The sequence below is a fragment of the Mirounga angustirostris genome, unplaced genomic scaffold, assembly GCF_029215605.1.
Source record: "Mirounga angustirostris isolate CCGP_5_RB_7025 unplaced genomic scaffold, mMirAng1.0.hap1 SCAF_6, whole genome shotgun sequence".
NCBI classification, from domain to species: Eukaryota; Metazoa; Chordata; class Mammalia; order Carnivora; family Phocidae; genus Mirounga; species Mirounga angustirostris.
In genome coordinates this window covers 145,925,228-145,947,558 of record NW_026991714.1, presented here as the reverse complement: position 1 = coordinate 145,947,558, position 22,331 = coordinate 145,925,228, and the positions used below count along the sequence as shown (strand labels likewise).

The 22,331-nt window shown below is 43.5% G+C and overlaps 1 protein-coding gene across 4 annotated transcripts; it reads right to left on the bottom strand.

Annotated features, from left to right (window-relative positions):
* Positions 1-3,506: 3,506 nt before the first annotated feature.
* LOC135364811 (ATPase PAAT-like) lies at positions 3,507-21,520 on the bottom strand. Of its 4 annotated transcripts, none has more exons than XM_064595388.1 (6): positions 21,173-21,520; positions 20,348-20,551; positions 19,284-19,353; positions 14,773-14,979; positions 7,727-8,181; positions 3,507-4,670 (listed from the first exon to the last, which is right to left on the bottom strand). In XM_064595388.1, exons 1-6 carry the CDS (start codon positions 21,376-21,378, stop codon positions 4,436-4,438), a joined length of 1,377 nt encoding a protein of 458 aa, XP_064451458.1. In that variant the 5' UTR covers positions 21,379-21,520; the 3' UTR covers positions 3,507-4,435. The 4 variants fall into 4 exon arrangements, with proteins under 4 accessions (XP_064451458.1, XP_064451459.1, XP_064451460.1 ...); XM_064595389.1 differs by having other exon boundaries at positions 21,215-21,520; XM_064595390.1 differs by lacking the exon at positions 21,173-21,520 and adding an exon at positions 20,646-20,813.
* Positions 21,521-22,331: the final 811 nt, after the last annotated feature.

Below are 22,331 nucleotides of genomic sequence, written 5' to 3'. Positions count from 1 at the left end.
TGTTGGTCTCTTCATTTCTTTGAAGAAATGTCTGTTCATGTCTTCTGCCCCCTTTTTAGTTGGATTGTTTGTTTTTTTGGCATAGAGTTGCATAAATTCTTTATATATTTTGGATATATAACCCTTATCGGTATGTTATTTACAAATATCTTTTCCCATTCTGTAGGTTGCCTTTTAGTTTTGTTGTTTCCTTTGCTGTGCAAAAACTTTTCATTTTGATGCATTCCCAATAGTTTATTTTTGCTTTTATTTCCTTTTAAGAGACATTCCTAGAAAAATGTTGCAGTGCCTGATGTCAGAGAAATTACTGCTTGTGCTCTCTTCTAGGACTATTATGGTTTCAGGTCTCACCTTTAGGTCCTTAATCCATTTTGAGTTTATTATTCAGCCTTAAAAAGGAAATCCTTTGATGAGCACTAAGTAGTATATAGAATTGAATCACTATATTACACTTGAAACTAATTTAATACTGTATATGAACTATTAAAAAAAAAAAAGGAAACCCTGCCATTTGCAGTAACATGCGTGAACCTGGATGACATTATGCTAGGTGAAATAAGCCAGACACAGAATGACAAATACTGCGTGATCTCACTTATATGTGGAATCTAAAAAAGTTGAACTTACTGTAACAGAGAGTAGAATGGTGGTTACCAGGGACCAGGTGTGGGGGAAATGGGAGATGTTGGTTAAAGGGTACTAATTTTCAGTTACAAGATGAGTAAATTCTGCATTCCTAATGTACAGCATGATAACTATAGATGGCTATAATGTATACTTGAAATTTGCTGAGTGTGTAGATATCAAGTGTTCTCACCACACATACACACAAAATGGGAACAATTTGGGGTGATATGTAAATATGCTTGATTTGGGTAATCATTTCACAATATATACATATATCGAAACATCATGGTGTACAACCTTAAAAACACAGGATTTTTATTTGTCAATCACATCTCAAAAATAAAATAATACCTAGAAAACAATAAGTGTTATATTTTAGTAAAAAGACTAATGTTTAGTGTAAAAGACTATTTTTGTAAGGATATCACTCACCGGCCCAGAAAAAAAAAAAGAAAACTAAAAGCTTTGTTCCTCTAAAAGTGGAATATTACCCTTAGGTCCTTTTAGGAAGTATGTGTTTATTCACATTCAATTAAAGCTTCTTTCTAAAATGATCTTTCTTCAGGCCCTAATATACTTTTACTCTTTATGGACTCTACATGGAGAAATCATAAATGCTTTTCTCCTCAGAACTTCATGGAGGGGAAATCCATTTCTGGTAGCTTACTCTGTGATGAGCCACATACAGTTTACTTTTAGCTCCATGGTTGTATGGGGGCTGTATGGGGATCCCAGGTAGGAGGTAAGACCCACAAAGCCCTAATCCTGCAATTCAATCCCAATGAGGACTGCACCTGGATACCAGAAAGAGCAGAACACAAAAGCATCAGAATCACCTTTCCTGCTTCAATTAGAGGGTTTGGGCTTCTAAAGAGGATGGCTGAAGTCTCTGGCCATCCTGGCAAATCTCTGTGGAAAGATGTCAGGTGCTCCTAGAAGTGGTGGTAGTAAATCCCAAACCCCTGGTGAGGGAATGGCTGACAGTCCCTCCCCAAAGACTGTGCTCCCAGCTTTGGCTCACAGGGAGGTGGAGAACTTGTCTCAGGTCACATGGTAAGTGGAATGACCAACATTAGTACCCAGCTGGTCTAGTTCTGGATTCCAGGCCCTAAAACACTAAACTTGTAGTCCCAGACTTTGCTATGCGTTCTTATCAGCAGGGGAGCTTCCCAAAACCCAGATTCTCAGGCTGAACACCATAGAATTAGATCAGAATCCCTGGGGGTGGGAACCAGGCCATTGGGTGTTTTTTCTTTAACTTTTCATTTTGAAATCAATATCCACTCACCAGTGTTTTCTCTGAGTGCCCAGGTCATGGCAGCGTGAGGCCAAGCTGAGCACAGGGCCCTGCACCAGGAGCCTCCCTCAGGGCTCCAGGAGAACTTCCTCAAACCTCTCAACAGCCCTCTGGGGTAGATGCAATCTAATCCCCACTCAGTGGGTAAGGATTCCCAGAGAAGTCACTTAATGTTCCCAAAGTCACAGACTAATACAGGTGGGAGAGAACTAGAATCCAAGCCACCTGGTTCCAGGGCCCAAAGTCTTACCCAATCCCCATGGTTCTAAAGCTGGAGAGTCTCAGAGCACCTGGGGGGAGGGTTTTGAGAAAGCAAAATTGCTGGGCCCTGGGCCCAGATTGCAATCCAGGTGGGGGCCCTACACCCTAGAAGGTGGAACGGACTTCTCTTTGGCCCCCACAGAAACAAAGGAGAAGGGGGACTTCCATATTTCCTAGACTGCTAGGGCTAAGAATCGTATACATTATTCTTGGTTTGTCGAGAAAGGCAGGACGGCAGCGTGGCAGAGTGAGGGAAGGGAGATGAGCAGTTCACATTTCTTAGATGCTCCCCACCCCCCCACACCAGATGAAGGCTGTGACATCCCCATTTACAGAAGAGAGAGTGAGCAAAGGAAATAGTAAATCACTTGTCCAAAGTTACACAGCAGGTAAGGGACTAAGGTGGAAGGAGAATTGGGGTTTGTCCACCCTCGTGTTTTCCCTCTAGGGCATCTTGGCCCTCTGTTGGGATTCTGAGGGCGTTTGGAGAGACCCTGTCAGAGTGGGCAGAAAACAGTCATCCTGGTCTGCCCTGTCCAGCGCAGGGCCTGGGACTGTCCTTACCAATGAGGACATGGGGATGGGAGGGAAGGAAGGGGCATCTGGGAAGATGCTAAATTTGCTTTACCCTGAGAGAGGGGGCCAGGGAAGAGTTGCTTCCCCTTTCAACAGCCTTGGGTTTCAAACCTCAAGGGGAATGAATTCTAAATAAGAAGATCTCACCTGACAATTTCCACATGAGTATGAGAAACAGGAGAGATGGAAATGGAAGGAAAGGGGTCTTGGATTCCAGGCCCACTCCCCGCCCCCCCGCCCCGACTTTATAGAATCATTGGCAAAGCAGTTCAGTCCCCTGAGCCCTGCTTCTTCTGCAAAGTGAAGAGATCCTGGATGCTGCATGGTTGATGAGGGTGGTAATGATGGTAGCTATTAATGTCTGAGGGGTTTTGATGAGAACAGACATTTTACTACTTTGTAAATGGTGAGGCTAATGTGAGCCCTGAAGCACTCCTCCTGGTGAGACCCATTTCTCCTGAATGACAAAGGAAATCTGATGCTATTGTGATATATGCTGTGAATGTCCCCTAAGTTAGAAAAGACTAGAAAAGGTGAGATGCAAATCCTCCAGTGGCTGTGGTCACAGCCTGGTCCCTGGAGGGCAGTCCTGCTGTGCTACGGAAACATGAACAGAGGATCTAAACGAGCCCTTATTTTAAAGAATAAATTCACCAAAATATTAAATGAGTGTGGAATGCCCCACTTTCATAATAAAACATTTTAAACAAAGATTCATTGAAAATAAAGCATTACTTAAGACAAGTAGTTTCCAAAGTGGATACGTTTATTTTTAAGTGCAAATAGATCACTCTTCAACACATATACAACAGTTCTAATTCCCGAAAATGACATCTGCTGGAGAGAAGCACAGTCTTCTCGATTCACACGCCTCAATCGTTCCATGCACAACCGCGGCACGTCATACTTTCAACATACCAGAGGAGGGCTCTGGGAAGCACCTGCAGAGGCTCAGAAAAGGGAGAGTTCCTGATACTTTCTGTGTTTACTGAGCTAAAACAGGATGAATTCTCCCATTTCACATAAAACACTGAATCTAAAGTATTCATCCCAACAAGGAATAGGCCAGTTCTGATTTTTACTTTCCAACTTCCCACTATGGTGTATTGAAACACGAAACAGCAGCCCCAGGAGTGGCCCCAGCGTCTTTGTATATTGTCAAACATTGCCATCTTACTCATTATCTGAATTAAACACTACAAAATGTAAATTAGTGATCTGAGTGTAAGTATCCAATTTCCCATGAAAAATCAATTAGAAAAAGAAAAATTATCAAATACTCTAAGCATTATTTTTCATACTCCTAAGACTATAGAATAAACCCCTTTATAAATAATGTACTTCTATCAAACACGTTATACAACACAGACTCACATATTGCCTTAAAAATCTTAAACATTTTTAAACACTAAACCCAGAAATACACATACATAAATTTCTGTAAGACTAAATAACACTGCAAACAAAAATAACTGATGACCCTATCATGTTAATTTTAGTGCACAGTCCTGGACTGACAGTAACAAGTACAGTTAAAATGAACACTGAGGTCACTTGATGTAAGTAAGCTGATGCTCCTCAAATGACATTAAATACTTGCTTTGAACTCTGGGGGTTTAGGCTTTGCAATAAATACGTAATAAATATCTGCAGTACATCCTACATGTTGAGCACTTATCTTTCTCCATTTGAAAGTCTTTCTCCAGAGTCACACTGTCTAAGGGCCGACCCAGGGGGTGGGGAGTAGGGATTCTGCAGCAGGTCCATTAACAGAGCCATCTTTGTATCCATGTGTTCCTGGAGTTGATATATTCGCTGATCGATGTGGTCCACAAGTTTCTTTTCCAGCAGTTCCATATTTTTAGTAAGAATCTTTTCCAAGTAGGTGCACACAGGTTGCTCTTCCATTCTAAAAACAAATGTTAAAAAACCAGTATAACAATCATCCCTGGTATCATAACAGAAACAACCGAACTATACTGAAACAAGCAGCCAACGTACACTGCGGAAATCTGTCTCCACAACGGTGCCGTCTGGGTACGATGTATTTCCGGCTGCCAAAGTACATCTACCAACAGGCAACCACAACCCTGAATGCCCAAAGCATTCTGTATCTGATTCTTACAACATTCCAAGCATACCAGGGAAATGAGGAGAGAACAACGAGGACAGAATGTCTACCCTCACAGAACAAGTCTCTTACAAAGGGTCTTTTGATTTTGAGCCCCCAACCAAAACTGATCTGGCCCAATTTTTTTTAAGGTCTCCACGTATGTCTTCCAAGAACTTCCCTAAACAACCCTACAATTTCAAATTTTGTCCATGTCACCCGCACAACCTCACTAAATAATGGAAGGTTTTCTAACCTAATATGAAAACATTTAAAAATGAATGTAACTGGAATGGGCAGACAGAAATAAAAATAGTAAAAAGGGGCGGCCGGGTAGCTCAAGTCGGTTAAGCGTCTGACTTCAGCTGGGGTCATGAGCCCAAGGTCCCTGCTCAGGGAGGAGCCTGCTTCTCCCTCTGCCCCTCCCCCCGCTCATGCTCTCTCTCTCTCTCTCTCAAATAAATAAAATCTAATAAATCAAAAGCGCTCGTTTCTCAAGCTCACAATCAATGAACACCAGGACAGCGACTTTCAGGGCGTGGTCCACAAAACCCCGGGGTCGCCATGACTTTTTCAGCTTCCATAAGTGCCAAGTGTTCGTACACTACCACTAAGATGATATCCGAACTCTTCATCCGGATCCTCATGAACATACGGTGACATTTCCCAGAGGCTACACGAGGTGTAGTCACTGCTCAGGTGATCAAAAGAAGTTGTGGTTGAGTATTTTTCTGTTTCTTAGACTTTCTGAAGGTAGTCAATTTAGGGTATAAATATTTTCTCCAGACATCAACCCCGTTTATTCTCAGTACTTCTGCGGTCTTACTAGCTACTGATGCTATATGCTGGAGGGCCACACAGATGAGAATGCCACCAGAAGCTAGTGTCGATTCTATACTTCTCACATAATACCATTCTAAGTTTTTTTTAGGAAATATATTTCTACTACAATTTGTTACGTTACTGTGTAATGGGTTGTTATTTTTTTTTAAAGACTTTATTTATTTATTTGACAGACAGAGAGCACAAGCAGGGGGAGCAGCAGAGGGAGACGGAGAAGTGGGCTCCCTGCTGAGCAAGGAGCCCGATGCGGGACTCGATCCCAGGACCCTGGGATCACGACCCAAGCCGAAGGCAGCCGCTTAACTGAGCCACCCAGGCACCCAACGGGTTTGTTATTTTTAAACAAATGAATCCTTTCATATACTCTACATAAATAAAGGGGCTTTAGAGTCCTCAATTATTTTTCAGAATGTAAAGACCAAAATGTTTGAGAACCCCACTCTAGAATATATGAGGGGGTTTTAAAACGCTTAGTGTTTTTTTGTTCCAAATAACTCCAGATTCACAGGAAGTTGTAAAGATACTAGAGTTCCCCAGGACCCTTTACCCAGTGGTTACATCTCACCTAACTCTGGCAGAATACAAAAGCAGAAAACTGATGTTGGCACGGGGTGCGTGGATGCTGTTCTATCACACGTACACACATTCACGTGAACATCACAACTGAGACGCGCAACTCTTCCTTCACGACAAAGATCTCCCTCTTGCCACCCCCTACTGTCACACCCACTCCCCTAATGCCCTCCACCCCTAACACCTGGCAACCACCAATATGGTCTCCATCTCTACAACTTTGAGGAGGTTATGCAAATACAACCACACACGGCGTGACCTCCTGAGATTCTCTTTTGTCCCTCAGCATAATGTCCTCAGGAGCCATCCAGGTTATTGCGGGTGTCAGTGGTCCGTTCCTTTTATTGATTACCACCCTGTGATATGGATATACCACAGTCTAACTGTTCATCTATTTTAAGACATTTTGGTTGCGTCCAGGTTTTGGCTGTTACATAGAAATAAAGCTTTGCATGAAGAACTGGGCATAGTTTCTTGTGTGGACGTTAAGTTTTCATTTCTCTGGGATAAATGCTCAGGAGTAGGACTGCTGGATCAGACGGTAAATGTTTACTTTTCAAGAAACTGCCAAAGTACTTTTTAGAGTGGCTATAGCATTCCACACCCCCACCGCCAATGTAGAAAAGATCCAGTTTCTCCACATCCTCATCAGCACTGGGTATTGTTACCATTTTTTGTTTTTATTTTAATCTTCAAATAACTGTGCAGAGGTATCTTGTGGTTTTGATATTCATTTCCCTGACAGCCATGAGGTCAATGATGATCATCTTTTCCCTTGCTTATTTGGTATGTGTACCCTTTCTAGTAACATGTCTCCATGTCTGTTGCCCATCTTCTGATCGAACTATTTTCTTATGTGAATTCTGGGAGCGACAGAAATGCAGGCCATCTGTTAAATTTGTGACTTGCAAATATTTCCTCCCACTTTGTATCTGCATCTTAATCCTCTTAACGGGGTCTTTCACAAGGCAGAAGTTTTACATTTTGACGGGATCCAATATATCAGCGTTCCCATTACTGTGATTCTGGTATCACCTAAGGGTCTTTTCCTACTCTGAGGTCCCCAAATGTTCTCCTACATAGTACTGGAAAAGTTTTATAGCTTTCTGCTTATTTGTTTTTAAAGATTTTATTTTTAAGTAATCTCTACACCTAAGGCAAGTATCAAACTCACAAGAGTTGCACGCTCTGCAAAAAATAAATTAAAAAAATAAAATTAAAAATTAGAAAAAAAAAAAGAGTTCCATGCTCGGCCGATTGAGCCAGCCAGAAGCCCCTATAGCTTTACGTTGTACGTTTAAGTCCACGATCCACGTTCAGTTATAGCTCCTAAAATTACTGGAAACAGCTACAGGCAGTAGTTAGTGAAACAAATCTGTTGTCCCCCAACTGATTCTTCCATCTACGAAACCTAAACCACATTTGTCTGAAATACTTACGCAACACCAACAACGCCTTCCCCAGCCTTAGTGATGCCTTCCTGCCACTTGGTGTTACGTCCCACACGGAGATGGTTAACCTGACTACATAAATTCTGGAGAAAAGGCAGCAACTCAGAGTTAGGGACATTTGAGTTGTCACTCGCTTTTTTCGGCAGGAAAGAAGAAACTGCGTTTCTCAGGTCATTCTCAAGAAAAGAATGGTTTTGTGGCACAATGTTATACTCTTGGAGGTTTGTAGTGTTTCCTGCACCCGGTGGCTGTGGACTTTTATCAACGTAGGCGTTTAAGTCTTCAGTCAGGGTTCCAGATGTCAATCCGGTTCTAAAAGGGAAAGGCGTGGAGGGTGACTTGTCTGAGGCTCCTGAAGCAACTGACGACTGCAGGTCGATCATACGTTTGTAGCCAGTATTTCCCAAAGCCGACCGAAGCTGCTCTCCGATGGGAACACAATTCTAAGCAAGGTGAATAAATACATGTTACTATTGGTAGTAGCGACAGCTACCTTTTGGGGTAATTACTGTAAGTCAAAGCAACGGGCATGCTTTCATCTGATCCTCTAAACATCCATATGATGTAGGCTACAATCTTAAGTTGAGGAGACCACAGCTAAGCTGAAACCAAGGCTGAAGGTAACCTGCCTAAGGTAACACAACTAGTGGAACAGTTAGTAACCAGTAAGTGGCAGAACGGGGACATGAACCCAGACCACCTAACTCCAGAGTCAAGGCTTTTAATGGTTTCCCTGTAGTTTTTCCTAAAGGAAATATTAAATATTAGCATGCTTAGTAAAGTTGCATTAGCATTAATGTCTCCACTACGAAGGCCTCCTTAATTTATGGTAATAAAACACAGTACTCTCAACTGAGGCACAGTAATTAGTAATATTCTTAGATTTAAATATCACCCATCAAGTTTCCCATATAATAAGCTAACCTAAGGAGATCTGTTATAACTAGCTTATCATGGAAGATACACCAGATAGCTTATATACTAGAAGTTTGATGTTTCGGGGCACCCGGGTGGCTCAGTCGTTAAGCGTCTGCCTTCAGCTCAGGTCATGATCCCGGGGTCCTGGGACCGAGCCCCGCGTCGGGCTCCCTGCTCGGCGGGAAGCCTGCTTCTCCCTCTCCCACCCCCTCTGCTTGTGTTCCCTCTCTCGCTGTGTCTCCTTCTGTCAAAGAAATAAATAAAATCTTTAAAAGAAGTCTGATGTTTCATCAGTACAGTTGCGACATCTGCAACGACTAAAATGAGCCCACTTTTGGCTATGTCTGCCTTAATGATTTACAGGATAACAGATTATGTTTTACGGCCTCAACTGAACTGGCTATGCTCTATTATTTCATGACAGGGTTCTGGCTCACTTCTGTGATGAGGTTACATGGTCTCCCATACAGGGGCATGTTCTTGCTACGCTCCTTGCTATGCTCTTCAGTTCTTCTACAAGAGCAAAGCAAAACTACCTCTAGCCTACGAAACTGCTAAGTTATAGGGCTGTATTCTAAATTGGAAACACAAAACTCTATTCTTACTCGGGAGATATCAACACATCCGTACTCCTGCTCAACACCTACTGAAAGAGACTGAGACAAGTGTTATACAGGTTAGCTAAAGAAACTCAGTACATACATTGTCTAGACACTCTAAAAAATGATTCCTGGACTGAACCAAACCAAAATTCATTTGGTCAACAAATATTTACCAGAAATCTACTCTGTGCTTCCGGCACAGAAAATAAGTGGGTGAACAAAACAAATGAAAAGCACTGATATGTGGAACCAATATGGGAGCAGAGAACAATGGAAAGAAGCAAGGAAGGAAGGAAGGAAGGTAGGCAGGCAGGCAATATATCATGTGGATGGAGACGGTGATAAATACTTTAGGGAAAAATAAAGGAGGCAAGGGAAATGATGAGAGCTAGGGAAGTCGGTGGGGGTGGAGGGGACAGCAGGAGGGTCTCCATGAGACTTCTTTTACTGAACTGTACTTTGGAGGAATACTCTTTATAAAGAAACGTTATTTTCTTCTACTGAATGCAAGGTTTGGATAAACCTTAAATTATTCCTAGAAGATGAACTGTATATAATTATATAAATTACATATACTATACATTATATATAATACATATAATTATATACAAAATTTTAAAATTCAACAACTCTCCTTTGATAGAAAGGAGCCTTACTCAATCATGATGACAAAGCTAAATTATTTTTGGTAGTGGTAAACAGTCCAAAAAAACCTTAATGACAGAAACATGAAAATTCTTTTAATTAAATTTTAGTTTTAGAGAGAGAGAGCATGATTGGGGGGGTGGGGAGAGGCAGAGAGAGAGAGAGAGAATCCCAAGCAGGCTCCATGCCCAGTATGGAACCCGACTCAGGGCTTGATCTCACAACCCTGAGATCCATGACCTGAGCCGAAATCAAGAGTCGGACGCTTAACAGACTAAGCCACTGAAGGACCCCAGGAAATCGAAAATTTGGTAGAAATAGCAGTGAAATCAATGTCAAAATTTGTGTATGGCAACTAATTTGGCAGAAATTTTAATTAAGAAAATGTAAACGCAAATAAGGTATTTGCTATGTGAGGTTTTCTTTTCTGATATACCAAATTTTGATTAGAAGAAATTCAGTGATTCCAAAAATTAGTCATATTTTTCTCAGATGAGAGCTTTTAAGGTAATTTCCTTTTCCTCTTTGTATTAAATATCACGGAATTCACAGGTAAGTCTATATGGCAGTGCAGTGAATACACCAACTTTAGGTGCTGGTGGCTAATCTTCTGTTTCCTTTTGTTTCATTTACTCAGTTCTTCTAATCTTCTTGTGCTGTCTCACACATGGTGCCATGAAAGGTCCACCAAAACCCTTTTAAAAGTAGGCAGGGGAATATGTATGAAATAATTTATACATATTTATTGCTTAGGATCCAGGTCATATGTTATATGGAAAACACTTACACAGTAGCTTAAAAGAACACAGAAGCATTCACACAAAATTATGTCCATATACCTATACATGAATATGTAAAGGGCCATGTATCTGTGTAGACACATCATTTAATACACGTGCACATTTACCCCCAGACTTGTGAAAAATTAAGGGTCTATTTCTGAACATCTCGTCAGATATCTGAAAGGACTGTCTAACTTTTATTATAAAAAATTTAAACAAGTATCACCTTGAAAAAGCAAGAAAAAAACATATTTGTATTTCAAAGGTGAAATTAGTAAACTGTAAATCCTGCATAACTGAGTACGTTTTCTTCGAGAAAAATGGGGTGCATCCTTTCATCAGGCAACATTAAATGAAAACTATAGGCTAGGCACTTTGATATAGAATTCCTATTCAATTTTGCTAAATTGTAAAGCAAACACAAATCAAAGCCAGCAAATTTGAACTTGAAATATAAAGAAATAAGAAAACACTTTAACAAAACTTTTAAGAACACAAGCAACCCCAAAGCACAGGTGAAGCCGGGAAAGGTTAGAAGGCTTCTAACAAAGCTTCCCAGGTCACTTCTTTCCCTTCGCGACAGGCCCTGCCCAAATTAATGTAGGAAGGTTCTAAATTGCGTGTGTGGTTACACAGCTTCCACTGAAGGACCACTTTTGGTCATGAAACATCCCTACTATATTTATTTACTTTTAACATTTTATTTTTAAGTAATCTCTACACCTAACGTGGGGCTCGAACTTATAAGCCCGAGATCAAGAGTCACACGCTCTACCATCTGAGCCAGCCAGGTGCCCCAAAACATCCCTACTTGAGACTTAACAAACATTTACATAGCTTACATGACACTTTCTAGAGAGACATTCCATAGATTCCTGCTTGTTAATAACATGCAATCCTAGAAAACCAGGTGTGCCCTGTAAGAATCATCCCATAAAGAGAGCCTCCACACTTGGAAGAGGTCTTTTATTAGCATGTTTAAAAGAACATTGAACTGAATCACCTTCCTTCTTCCGCAGGGTTCCCCAAATGGCCCCATATACAAGGATTTCTTGGGGGGAGGGGGGCACGTCACAACACGTGCACTGGATGGAAGGACTTGCATGTATTTCTACATACGCAGGAAACTCTAGGATACACACCAAGCTGGGCAAGAGAATGAAAGCTGGGAGAGCACTTTTATGATTTATTTAATGCACTTCTGAATGGATGGATATTAATAGCAAAGAGAACAGGTTATTTTTGGAATTAAACCAAAAAACTTAAAGACATGACCAAAAAAACTATCCATGTTATCTCTTTTTCCAAAGTTCAGTTTTTAGAACACAAAAATCAGTCCATGAGCTGATTTTACCTCATTAACCCTCTCTGATGTTTCCAAAGTCTTGCACACAGAAAATAATTTCATCTTGTTCTACATTTTCTATCTCCGTGGGATCCTTCTCCTCGATCACTTGTTCTTAAAATACACTATGCGTTAAGAATCATCTGGGGATGCCTGGTTGATATAATTCCCGGATCCCACCTTCTGGGTTTCAGGTCATTGGTGACAGCCAGGAATCTGCACTTTATAAACATTCCCAGGGATTCCGATACAGGGAAGCTCCTTATCTCTATCATTCTTGAAACAAACCCATTTAACCCTGGGTACCTCCACATTCCAACTACCCCCATTTACTGCCTAACCCCTCAAGAGCTGGTTTCCATATCATCATCATTCAATCTGAACCCTGAAGATCTCCAAGAAGCACTTAGCTGACAACCCCAAAGGCACATGTATCATATACTTACTTGGAGCGACAAGCAAGACAGACCAGCTCTCTGTCTGCATGAAGCTTGTATTTGAATGAGGTAAACAGACCAACATATAAACAACAACAAAACAGTCAAGAAGGCTCTGATGAAAATATGATGCAGATTTGGAGGGAAAGGCTATTTTAAACCGGTGGCTGGGGAAGGTCTCACTAAGGATGTAACACTGAAGTTGAAATCTGAATAAAAAGAAAAAGCCAGCCCTGCCCCAGTCTGGGGAAGAGGCTTGTGGAGAAAGAGAAAAATTAAGAGTGCCAAGGTCCTGAACACACGTGAATATCTGAGCACTACACACATCAGCATGTCTGGAAGCCAGGTGTCCCAGGAGATTTGGCAGGAGATGAGGTTAAGGAATCAAAGAAGGCCCAGATCTTAGACGCCAGGGTAAGGAATCTGGGTTACTTCTGAGGGTGATGAGAAGCAGTCAGAGGGCTTCACACAGGGAACGATGAGTCTGATTTACCCTTTGAGATTACTCTGGTCACCCTGTGGAGAAGGGACTGCAGTCGAGCAGGAGGACCAGTCAGGGACTTCCTGAGGATCGAGGTGGGGTGATGGTACGAGAGAAAGAAAAGTATGGAACTGGTACTTTTTTGAAACCTACCTTTCCAGGGTTCCCAGGATAACCATCAACTCTCCCAGTTTCCCTGTCTTGCCCATTGCATCAGTGACACCTGGACTGAATTACGATTGGTAAAGCTCACAAAAGGTACACAAGTTGTTTGTTTCGACTATTTCTTTTAAACTTTCCCATGAATCCTTTATCTTAGCAGTATTATCGTTTATAGATTTTGAACACGACAAAATTTATGTAAAAAAGAGGAAGCAGGGGTGCCTGGGTGGCCCAGTCGTTAAGTGTCTGCCTTCGGCTCAGATCATGATCCCAGGGTCCTGGGATCGAGCCCCGCATCCGGCTCCCTGCTTAGCGGGAAGCCTGCTTCTCCCTCTCCCACTCCCCCTGCTTGTGTTCTCTCTCTCTCACTGGCTGTCTCTCCCTCTGTCAAAAATAAATAAATAAAATCTTAAAAAAAAGATGAAGCAATGCCACGTTACGCAACTACTCATGTCAGCACCACAACCTGAAATCAGGTCTCCTGACATCAGATCTTCCCTCGTGCTACTGGGTCACACCGCTGGTCTTCCGCTGTTCTATTCCTTTTCCTGCTCCCTATTATCCTTACCAAACTAGCTACTCCCCATGGACCTTTCTTCCTTGCTCCGGCTCTCCCTTCAGCACTTTCCCTGCCCTCTACTGGGTACATCTCTCAAACCTCCCTTCGGCTCCCCCACCTCCACCCGCACACCCTCCTGTGCTTCCAAAAGCTCGCAGCATCATCCCAGGAACTGTCTGATTCACATCTACAACTTGATATTCCCAAAATCAAACTCCCTTTTCCCCAACGGTCTCCTCCCTTGGGTTCCATTGATATCGTTGGTACCACCATCTTCCAAACCTCAACGTCCCCTTTAACTCTATTTTTCTCTGGCGATACCAATATCAAGTTATCTAGAGCTGATGGCACCATCATGGTAACATCTCACAATCCAGCATCAGGTTATCCGTCCAATTTTAGACCCTCCTTCTTGACTCTCATCTGGATGAGGAAAGGAACACGGAACGGCTCCCCCCGGCGTCTCACATCCTACCGATCACTGTTGCTTCTCACTCCTCTTACGCAGAGCGCTAGGTTAGAGTTTCTCAAAATGTAGGCAAAACCACGCATGTACTTTTAAAGGAGCATTCAAAACCCTCTATGGTCCAACCCCAAGCTAACTCCCCCAACCACTTCTTCACCCCAGAGAAGTGAACTTCTACTCATTTCCTAGCTATATCCTGTTCCTTCTAGCACTGAAGAGTCACTCCATGCTATTTTCTCTCTCCCGAACTGCACCCCTCCAAATTTACTTGCCCGGTCCCATCCTTCTTCCTTCAAGACCTAGATAAGATGAGACTATATAAAGATCCTTAAAGACGGGCTACAAACTAACTGATCTTTGAACTTCCTAAAGTGCTCCAAACATTGCCTTATTCGCTGAGAAGGTGCTTAATAAATAGCTGCTGAATGAATGAGTAAATTCATGGAAAATTGTAAAGATCTGTGGTAAGATATTTTGTAGAAGAGAAAGTCTACAAAATGTTCTTTTACAAAGCAAATAAAGGTAGCGGTCAAATCAACAAAGTTCAAAGAAAAAACTTAAGTCGATACGTGGCCTTATGAAAAGCCGTCATTCTGAAATTTTTAATGGTACCTCGACAGAATCCACGTCTACCTACCTGCTGCTGAAATTTAACCATATTCATCAGTTGCTGAGCGCCAGGTGACAACTTTGACCCCATGGCCTCCATGAGAGTTTGGACCCTCTGCAGGTCTATCCTTGATCCTAGAGCAGGAGAGCTTGTGGAAGAATTTGTTGAAACCCGCCTCAACTGTACCACAATTTTACTGATGAACACACACTGCTTTTCACCAAAGGAGAGCAACTATTATAAAACAAAGAAGTTCCAGAAAATAATAATATTAAACAGTAATCACTACTTAAGGTCACTTTTCTATATAAACTGGCAATAACGCACTTAGGAAAATAAACTTTAAATACATGTTCATTTTTAAGTTTTCCTGAAAATTGTAACGATCAGCACTTCTAATTTACCACAAGGCTCATAAGAACGATTTATAAAAAGAATACCATTTGAAACTGAATAAATACACAGAATATACAAAAGGGGCTACGATAAGATTTCGTTCACTTAAATTAATGAATAAAAATAAACTATACCAATCTGAGAACTTAACACAGCACGGCTAGCTATAATACTATTTAATACAAAAGAAGGCTTTACAAAAGCACTTCCAAAGTATTTACTGAAATACTAAAAATAAGTCAGTCTTTTAGAACTGAGAATTTTAAGAGAAAGTCAGATATGGTCTAACATAACCTACTGGTTCACACACAAAAAGATGAGGTCAGGGGTGATTTTCTGACTTGTCACAGGATTACCAAATTGGTAAAAGTCAAGCTTGGAACCTAGCCCTCTGGCTTCTATAGCAGTGTCCTGCCCAGTGCTTTAGGCTGCCTTATTTCATCCATGTTTCTGAACCAAAAGACATTTCTTGTGTCATATGGACAACAAAGTAGCAAAGTAGAAAGGGACCAGGATTTAGAATCAGACAGAGTCAATGACGACTCTACTTAGAGCCTGTGTGACCCGGGGAAAAAGGCAGAAACCTGAGTCAGGAATAAAATGAGGGAGGGTAAAAAACAATGATTTTACACGGTTGTTATGAGGACTAGGTGTTAAAATTCCCAGTACCTACCACTGTAAGTAAGTGCTGAAAAGGATGGGTCAGTAACTTCTAACTTTCATATACTACTGCCCCAGAACAACCTTTAGCGGGCCTAGGATGTCTCTAATGAGACTACCCTTAGCATTCCCGTAGAACTTCCATAGAACAGGTAACAAAAAACACTCACCTTCAGATACACATACGAAACCATGTGTAACATGACAACACAGGTCAAGAACCCATAATCCAAGAACTCTGAGCATGGCACCAAAGAAGTGACTGTCCTCAACAATTAAGGAACCTCCGCATTATATTTACACACCTACCTTCTAACCTCCCTGCTACCCTCCTGTTTTTTCATCCCCATTGCTCCACCACTGAATATGGGACATATTTTGCTCATTGAGTCAGCTTATAATCTATTTCATCACACGAGAATGTCAGCAACATGAGGGCAGTCATTCATTATATTCTTGCTAATTCCTACATGCCTAGTTACAGTATCTAGCATCCGTAGGCATTCAAATAGTATTGAATGCATGAAACACTTCATTTAAATAAATCTGGAAGCTATTAATATATACCATATAAACCAGTATGTTGGAATAATCACTTCTGTAAATTTGGTACCAGCAGGCTATGAAATTACTTACTGCTTCTTATTCTAAAGTCTTGTAACCTTGTATAAAGTAATGTGGAGATAAAAAGATAGCAAGGATTTATTTCCTTTTTAAAAAATTTAAATTTAAAAACAGCTTTATTGAGATATAATTAAAGTGCCAAACAATCAAATGATTTCAAGTGTACAATTCAGTGCATTTTAGTATATTCACAGAGTTGCGTAGCCATTATAGTTTTATTTTATTCTATTTCTTATCTTTTCAGATGTTTTTTTAAGTTCTAGTTAGTTAACATACAGTGCAATGCTGGTTTCAGGAGTAGAATTCAATGATTCACCACTTCCACATAACGCTCAGTGCTCATTGTAACAAGTGCCCTCCTTAATACCCATTACACATTTAGCACATCCCCCACCCACCTCCCTCCAGCAACCCTGTTTGTTCTCTATCTTTAAGAGTCTCTTACGGTTTGTTTCTTTTTTCTCCCCCTGCCCCATATGTTCATCTGTTTTCTTTCCTAAATTCCACATATGAGTGAAACCATGTATTTGTCTTTCTTTAACTTTTATCGCTTAGCAGAATACACTCTAGCTCCCTCCATGTTGTTGCAAATGGCAAGATTTCATTCATTTTGATGGCTGAGTAATATCCCATCGTATACATATACCACATCCTTAATCATTCATCAGCTGATGCACATTTGGGCTCTCTCCATAGTTTGGCTGCTATAAACATCATTGTTGATAATGCTGCGATAAACACTGGGGTGCATGTACCCCTTCCAATCTGTATTTTTCTATCTTTTGGGTTGTTACCTGGTGGTGCAACTGCTGGGTCGAAGGGCAGTTCTATTTTTTAACTTTTTTGAGGAACCTCCATACTGTTTTCCAGAGTGGCTGCACCAGTGTGCATTCCCACCAACAGTGCAAGAGGGTTCCCCTTTCTCCACATCCTCACCAACACCCGTTGTTTCTTGTGTTGTTAATTTTAGCCATTCTGACACGTGTCAGCTGATATCTCATCACGGTTTTGATTTGCATTTCCCTGATGATGAGTGATGTTGAGCATCTTTTCACGTCTGTTAGCCATTTGTAGGTCTTTTTTGGAAAATGTCTGTTTATGTCTTCTGCCCATTTCTTCACTGGATTATTTGTGTTTTGGGTGTTGAGTTTGATAAGTTCTTTAAAGACTTTGGATACTAACCCTTTATCAGATGTCATTTGCAAATATCTTCTCCCATTCCGTAGGCTGCCTTTTAGTTTTGTCGTGTCCTTCACCGTGCAGAAACTTTTTATCTTGATGAAGTCCCAATACTTCATTTTGGCTTTTGTTTCCCTTGTCTCTGGCAAGAAGTTGCCGTGGCCAAGATCAAAGACGTTGCTGCCTGTGTTCTCCTCTAGGATTTGGATGGTTTCCTGTCTCACATTTAGGTCTTTCATCCTTTTTAAATTTATTTTTGTACATGGTGTAAGACAGTGGTCCGGTTTCATTCTTCTGCATGTTGCTGTCCAATTTTCCCAACACCATTTGTTGAAGAGACAGTCTTTCTTCCATTGGATATCCTTTCCCACTTTGTTGACGATTAGTTGACCACATAGTCGTGGCTCCGTTTCTGGGTTTTCTATTCTGTTCCATTGATCTACGTATCTGTTTAGGTGCCAGTACCATACTACCTTGATGACTACAGCTTTGTAGTATAGCTTGACGTCCAGAATCGTAACGCCTCCAGCTTTGTTTTTCTTTTTCAGGACTGTGTTTTTGCTACATGGGGTCTTCTGTGGTTCTGTACAAATTTTAGGGTTGTTTGTTCTAGCTCTGTGAAAAATGCTCATGGTATGTTGATAGGGATTGCATTAAATGTATAGATTGCTTTGGGTAGTATAGACATTTGAACAATGTTTGATCCCCTAGTCCATGAGCATGGAATGTTTTTCCATTCCTTCGTGTCCTCTTCAATTTCATTCATAAGTTTTCTGTAGTTTTCAGAAAGTAGATCTTTCACCTCTTTGGTTAGGTTTATTCCTAGGTATCTTATGGTTTTTGGTGAGAGCCATTGCACTTTTAGAACATCACCCAAAAAGTAGCCATGTTCCCCCTGGCAGTCACTCCCCATCCCACCAATACCCACCCCCCCACCCCCTCCCAGCCCTAGATAGTAAGTAATCTACTTTCAGTCTCTGTGGATTTGCATGTTCTGGACCTTATATATACATACACAGAGAATCATACAATATGTGATCCCAAGTTCTTTTGCACGGTATGTTTCAAGGTTCATCTGTGTTTCTATATGCTTTTCATGACCGAGTACTTTTCGATTGTGTGGGTATTCCATATTTTGTTTACACATTCAGTGATGGACCGTTGGGTTGTTTTCTTTGCAACCTTTTGGCTATTAGGAATGGTGATGAACATTCATGTACATACCAAGTTTTTTTTTTTTGTCCCTTAATTTATCCATGAAGTAGTTCGAAAGAAATAAAGAGGCTGCCCATGGTCATTTGACTACGCAACAAAACAGGAGGAATATCCTGGGTGTATGCCTTCCAGCTCAGTAACTTTTCTCTAGGCTCCAGTGAGAACACTAAAGTTCACCGCAATGATATTTTTCATATTCAAGACATCAGTCCCAATCCCTTTAACTTTTGGATGCTCTTCTCTAAAACTTCCCCAATTCCCTTCTTTCTTGATATATCTCCCTATATCTTTCTTGATATAATAAAGCCAAAACTGCTTATAGTTTTCACGACACCATATTTTTATATAAAGATAATAAGGAACAAAGCTGGACTAACCATATGACTGAACCAACAGAAAACAAGTACAAATCATACAAAAACATTTGCAGTTGTCAAACTAGTTAAAATCTAGTGATGACTTACCTTTACTTTACAAGCATGGCTGGAGGACTCCAATTTTAAATATTTTTTGTAGAAAACAATTCTGTGCTCACTAAAAATAAAACGGAATTTAAATCAATTTTACTTCTATTAGTTTGAACAGTTACATTTAAAAATGAATTGTTCCAAAGGAATAAACAAAGAAACAGCAGAATCAGCTATAAGTACAGAAAACAGACGGACCGCTGTCAGAGGGATGGGCAAAATGGATGAACGGGCGTGAGAGAGATACAGGCTTCTGGTTATGGAATGAGTAAGTAGTGGGAATAAAAGGTACAGTATAGGAAATACAGTCAATGATACTGTAGTAGACTTGCGTGGCCACAGATGATATTGCAGTAGCAATATGTCAACGATCTTGACATAATATCGTACAGTAACAGACGGTAGTTATACTCGTGGTGAGCACAGCATAACCTATGCAGATGCTGAATCACTATGGCGTACACCTGCAACTAATGCAATGTTGTGTCAACTATACTCAAAGGAAAAAACACCACTTTTTCTAATTGCTTCTAAGCCCTTCCTTAAACCCTGAGGTTGAATTCGGGTAGAATCCTTGTATCAGAACCTGGAGAAAAATCACAGGCTAACGCGCGGACCTGTGGGTTACACAGACGGCTGTGGGGCACCGTCTGGGGCCTGCGCACCGTTTGTGATGGGCTTCCTTTCAGAAACATGTGTTCAACGTTGCAGACTAACCGCCCAATTGCCTTTGGGAAACAGACCACTGTGTGCTCATGGAGAAAGCCGAGGGGCAGGAATAGGGACTGACTGTACGACCCTCTAGCCAGTCACCTCCGTCACTCAGCCCGAAATCTCCGCATTTACAACAACGAGAAAGCTCAGACTATCTCAAAGAGCCCTTAAAGGGAGAAACTGAGAAACTGCCCCTCCTGCAACCTTTGGGCTATTAGGAATGGTGACGTTTTCATCTTCTCCTCCCCGGCGTCTGGCCTCAGTGTCAGGCCACCAACCACCACCACAAAGGCCGAGGACAGTCACACCGCCGCGCGAGAACACTGCCGCCTTAACGAGTTACCAACCTGTGATCCCGATCACTACAAACATTCTTGCCCCTACTGGTTCCACAGTACTCGTCTCCTAAGTACACTTCCATATTTCTTGCTGAACTCAAAATGCCAACAGCAACGATTTCCTCGCCTCCGTTAGGGTCACATCTCAGGTAAAGGAAGCAGGGCTTTTCATCGGGGCTGTTCAGGCTGCTCTTCAGAACCACCAGATCTTGGCTGAAAAGAAAACCGTCCAACACTTGCCTCAGTCTACTTGTCCGAACACCGCCCACAAGCCTCTTATCAGGCCACGGTCCTCCTCCTAACTCACGTCTTCATTTACCACTGAGGTCCCCGCACCTTCCCGAGCACCCAACAGACGCTGGACACAGATTCCCAAGGACATGCACACTCCGGACACCAGGGCTTTGCCCTCTACGGCTCCCTCGATTGCCGACGCGATCCCCGGTAGGTACGTCTCATTTCAAGAGAGAAAGTTCGCTGGGACCTACTGTGTGCACCACAGTGGGCAACAGAAGACACCACGAGGCAAACGCCTATCTCTTGCATAACGAAGCCGATGCGGGCTCTCGACAGTCCCACTTATTAACGCCGACTCGGGTCGACAGGAGGCCTCTGCCGGTTTTGCGCGCGGAGGGGGGGGCGGAGCCCGGTTCCGACCCGGCGGCGGAGCGGGTCCCCGGCCGCCGGCCCCGCGCCCGACACTCACGGCCCCGGCCCCGCCTCCGGCCCCGCTCCCCGCACACACCTGCCGCCAGCTCGGCTCCCGGATCCCGGGCCCACACCCTCTCCCCGCACGGCCCCCACCCGCCTTCCCGGCTTCCCCAGGGGCACGACCTTCCCGCAGCGGCGGCCCCAGTCCCCGCCGGCCCGGCGCACCCCGGGGCAGGCGGAGCCAGCGGTTCCTCCCAGTCCAAGTCCCGGGCGCCGACGTCAGCCCGGGTGAGACGGAGGCTGTGGGCCAGGGCTCCGCAGGCGGCATCCCAGGAAGAGGCCAGCATCGGGCGGCGGGTCAGTCCCACGTCCTCGGCCCCGGTCTCCATTCTGCCGCCGCCAGTTCAGGCTGAGCCCGGAACCTCTCTTCCAGGGCTTGCGTTTCCGCCAGGAACAGAGGGGAGGCGAAGGAGCAGACCGGCTTCCGGCTCGGCTGGCTTCAAACCCAAGCCCCGCGGCTCCTCGCCCAGCCGGGGAGAAAACCAGGTACCGGAGACACGCATGCGCGCGCCAGCCGGCTGCAGCAACGCGCTTCCAAACTGGGAGGGGGGGCGGAGGGGGCAGAACCCCAGGACGGAGCATGCGCCCCGACGGCACCTGGACCTACCGCTGGAAGTGTGCGCAGGCGCAGCGCGGGCGCGCGGGAACCGGGCGGTTTTTGCACGTGGGCCCGCGGACGTGGCAGGCTCTGTGGACGGTGGTTGCCGGCCGCCCGGGACGGTCGGCCCACTGTGGAGAGTCGGTGGTCCGGTAGGAGTGGTGCGGTCGCTGCACGCGCCCCGGAGGACCTGCTGCCGACCGTCGCTGTGTCTGCAGTGGACGCCGCGGCCTTGCCGCCGACAGCAGCGGAGCGAGCGGGCGCTGGGTGCGTGCCCGCCGGCAGCTTGGCTGTAGCAGGCGGAGGTTTGGACGTGGCCGAGCCAGTGCCCCGCGGGCGCGAGGGCGGGATGTCGACCGGGCCGACCTCGCTCCCTGTGGCCTCAGCGCTGGAGGGGAGGTGGCGGGAGACCGGGGCCCCAGGGGCGGCCCCCGCAGCCGTGGTCCGCAGCCCTGGCCCTGGCAGGAGCGAGCAGGAGCGGGGCCTCAGGGCTCTGGTGGGGTCGCCTCTGAGCTGCGACTTGAAGGCCTTGTAAGGTTTGGGTTCCGGAACGTGGAGCAGATGGAACTTTCTAGTTGCCCCTCAGGAGAGGAGCGTAACTCGTGCCTCTCTGCTCCTTCCTGTTACACTCATCTTGAAAAAACTGGATGATTGGATTTAAATAAATCAGCGTTCTTCAAATTT

What these genes read in the sequence shown, in the direction of transcription:
- LOC135364811 (XM_064595388.1), bottom strand. Translation starts at nt 21,378, where the DNA reads ATGGAGACCGGGGCCGAGGACGTGGGACTGACCCGCCGCCCGATGCTG. An exon ending in TGGTTAAATTTCAGCAGCAG is followed by an intron (nt 8,182 to 14,772) that starts GTAGGTAGACGT and finishes CACCTTGCTTAG; the next exon opens with AATTGTGTTCCCATCGGAGA. An exon ending in GAAGGCGTTGTTGGTGTTGC is followed by an intron (nt 4,671 to 7,726) that starts GTAAGTATTTCA and finishes ATTTGTTTTTAG; the next exon opens with AATGGAAGAGCAACCTGTGT.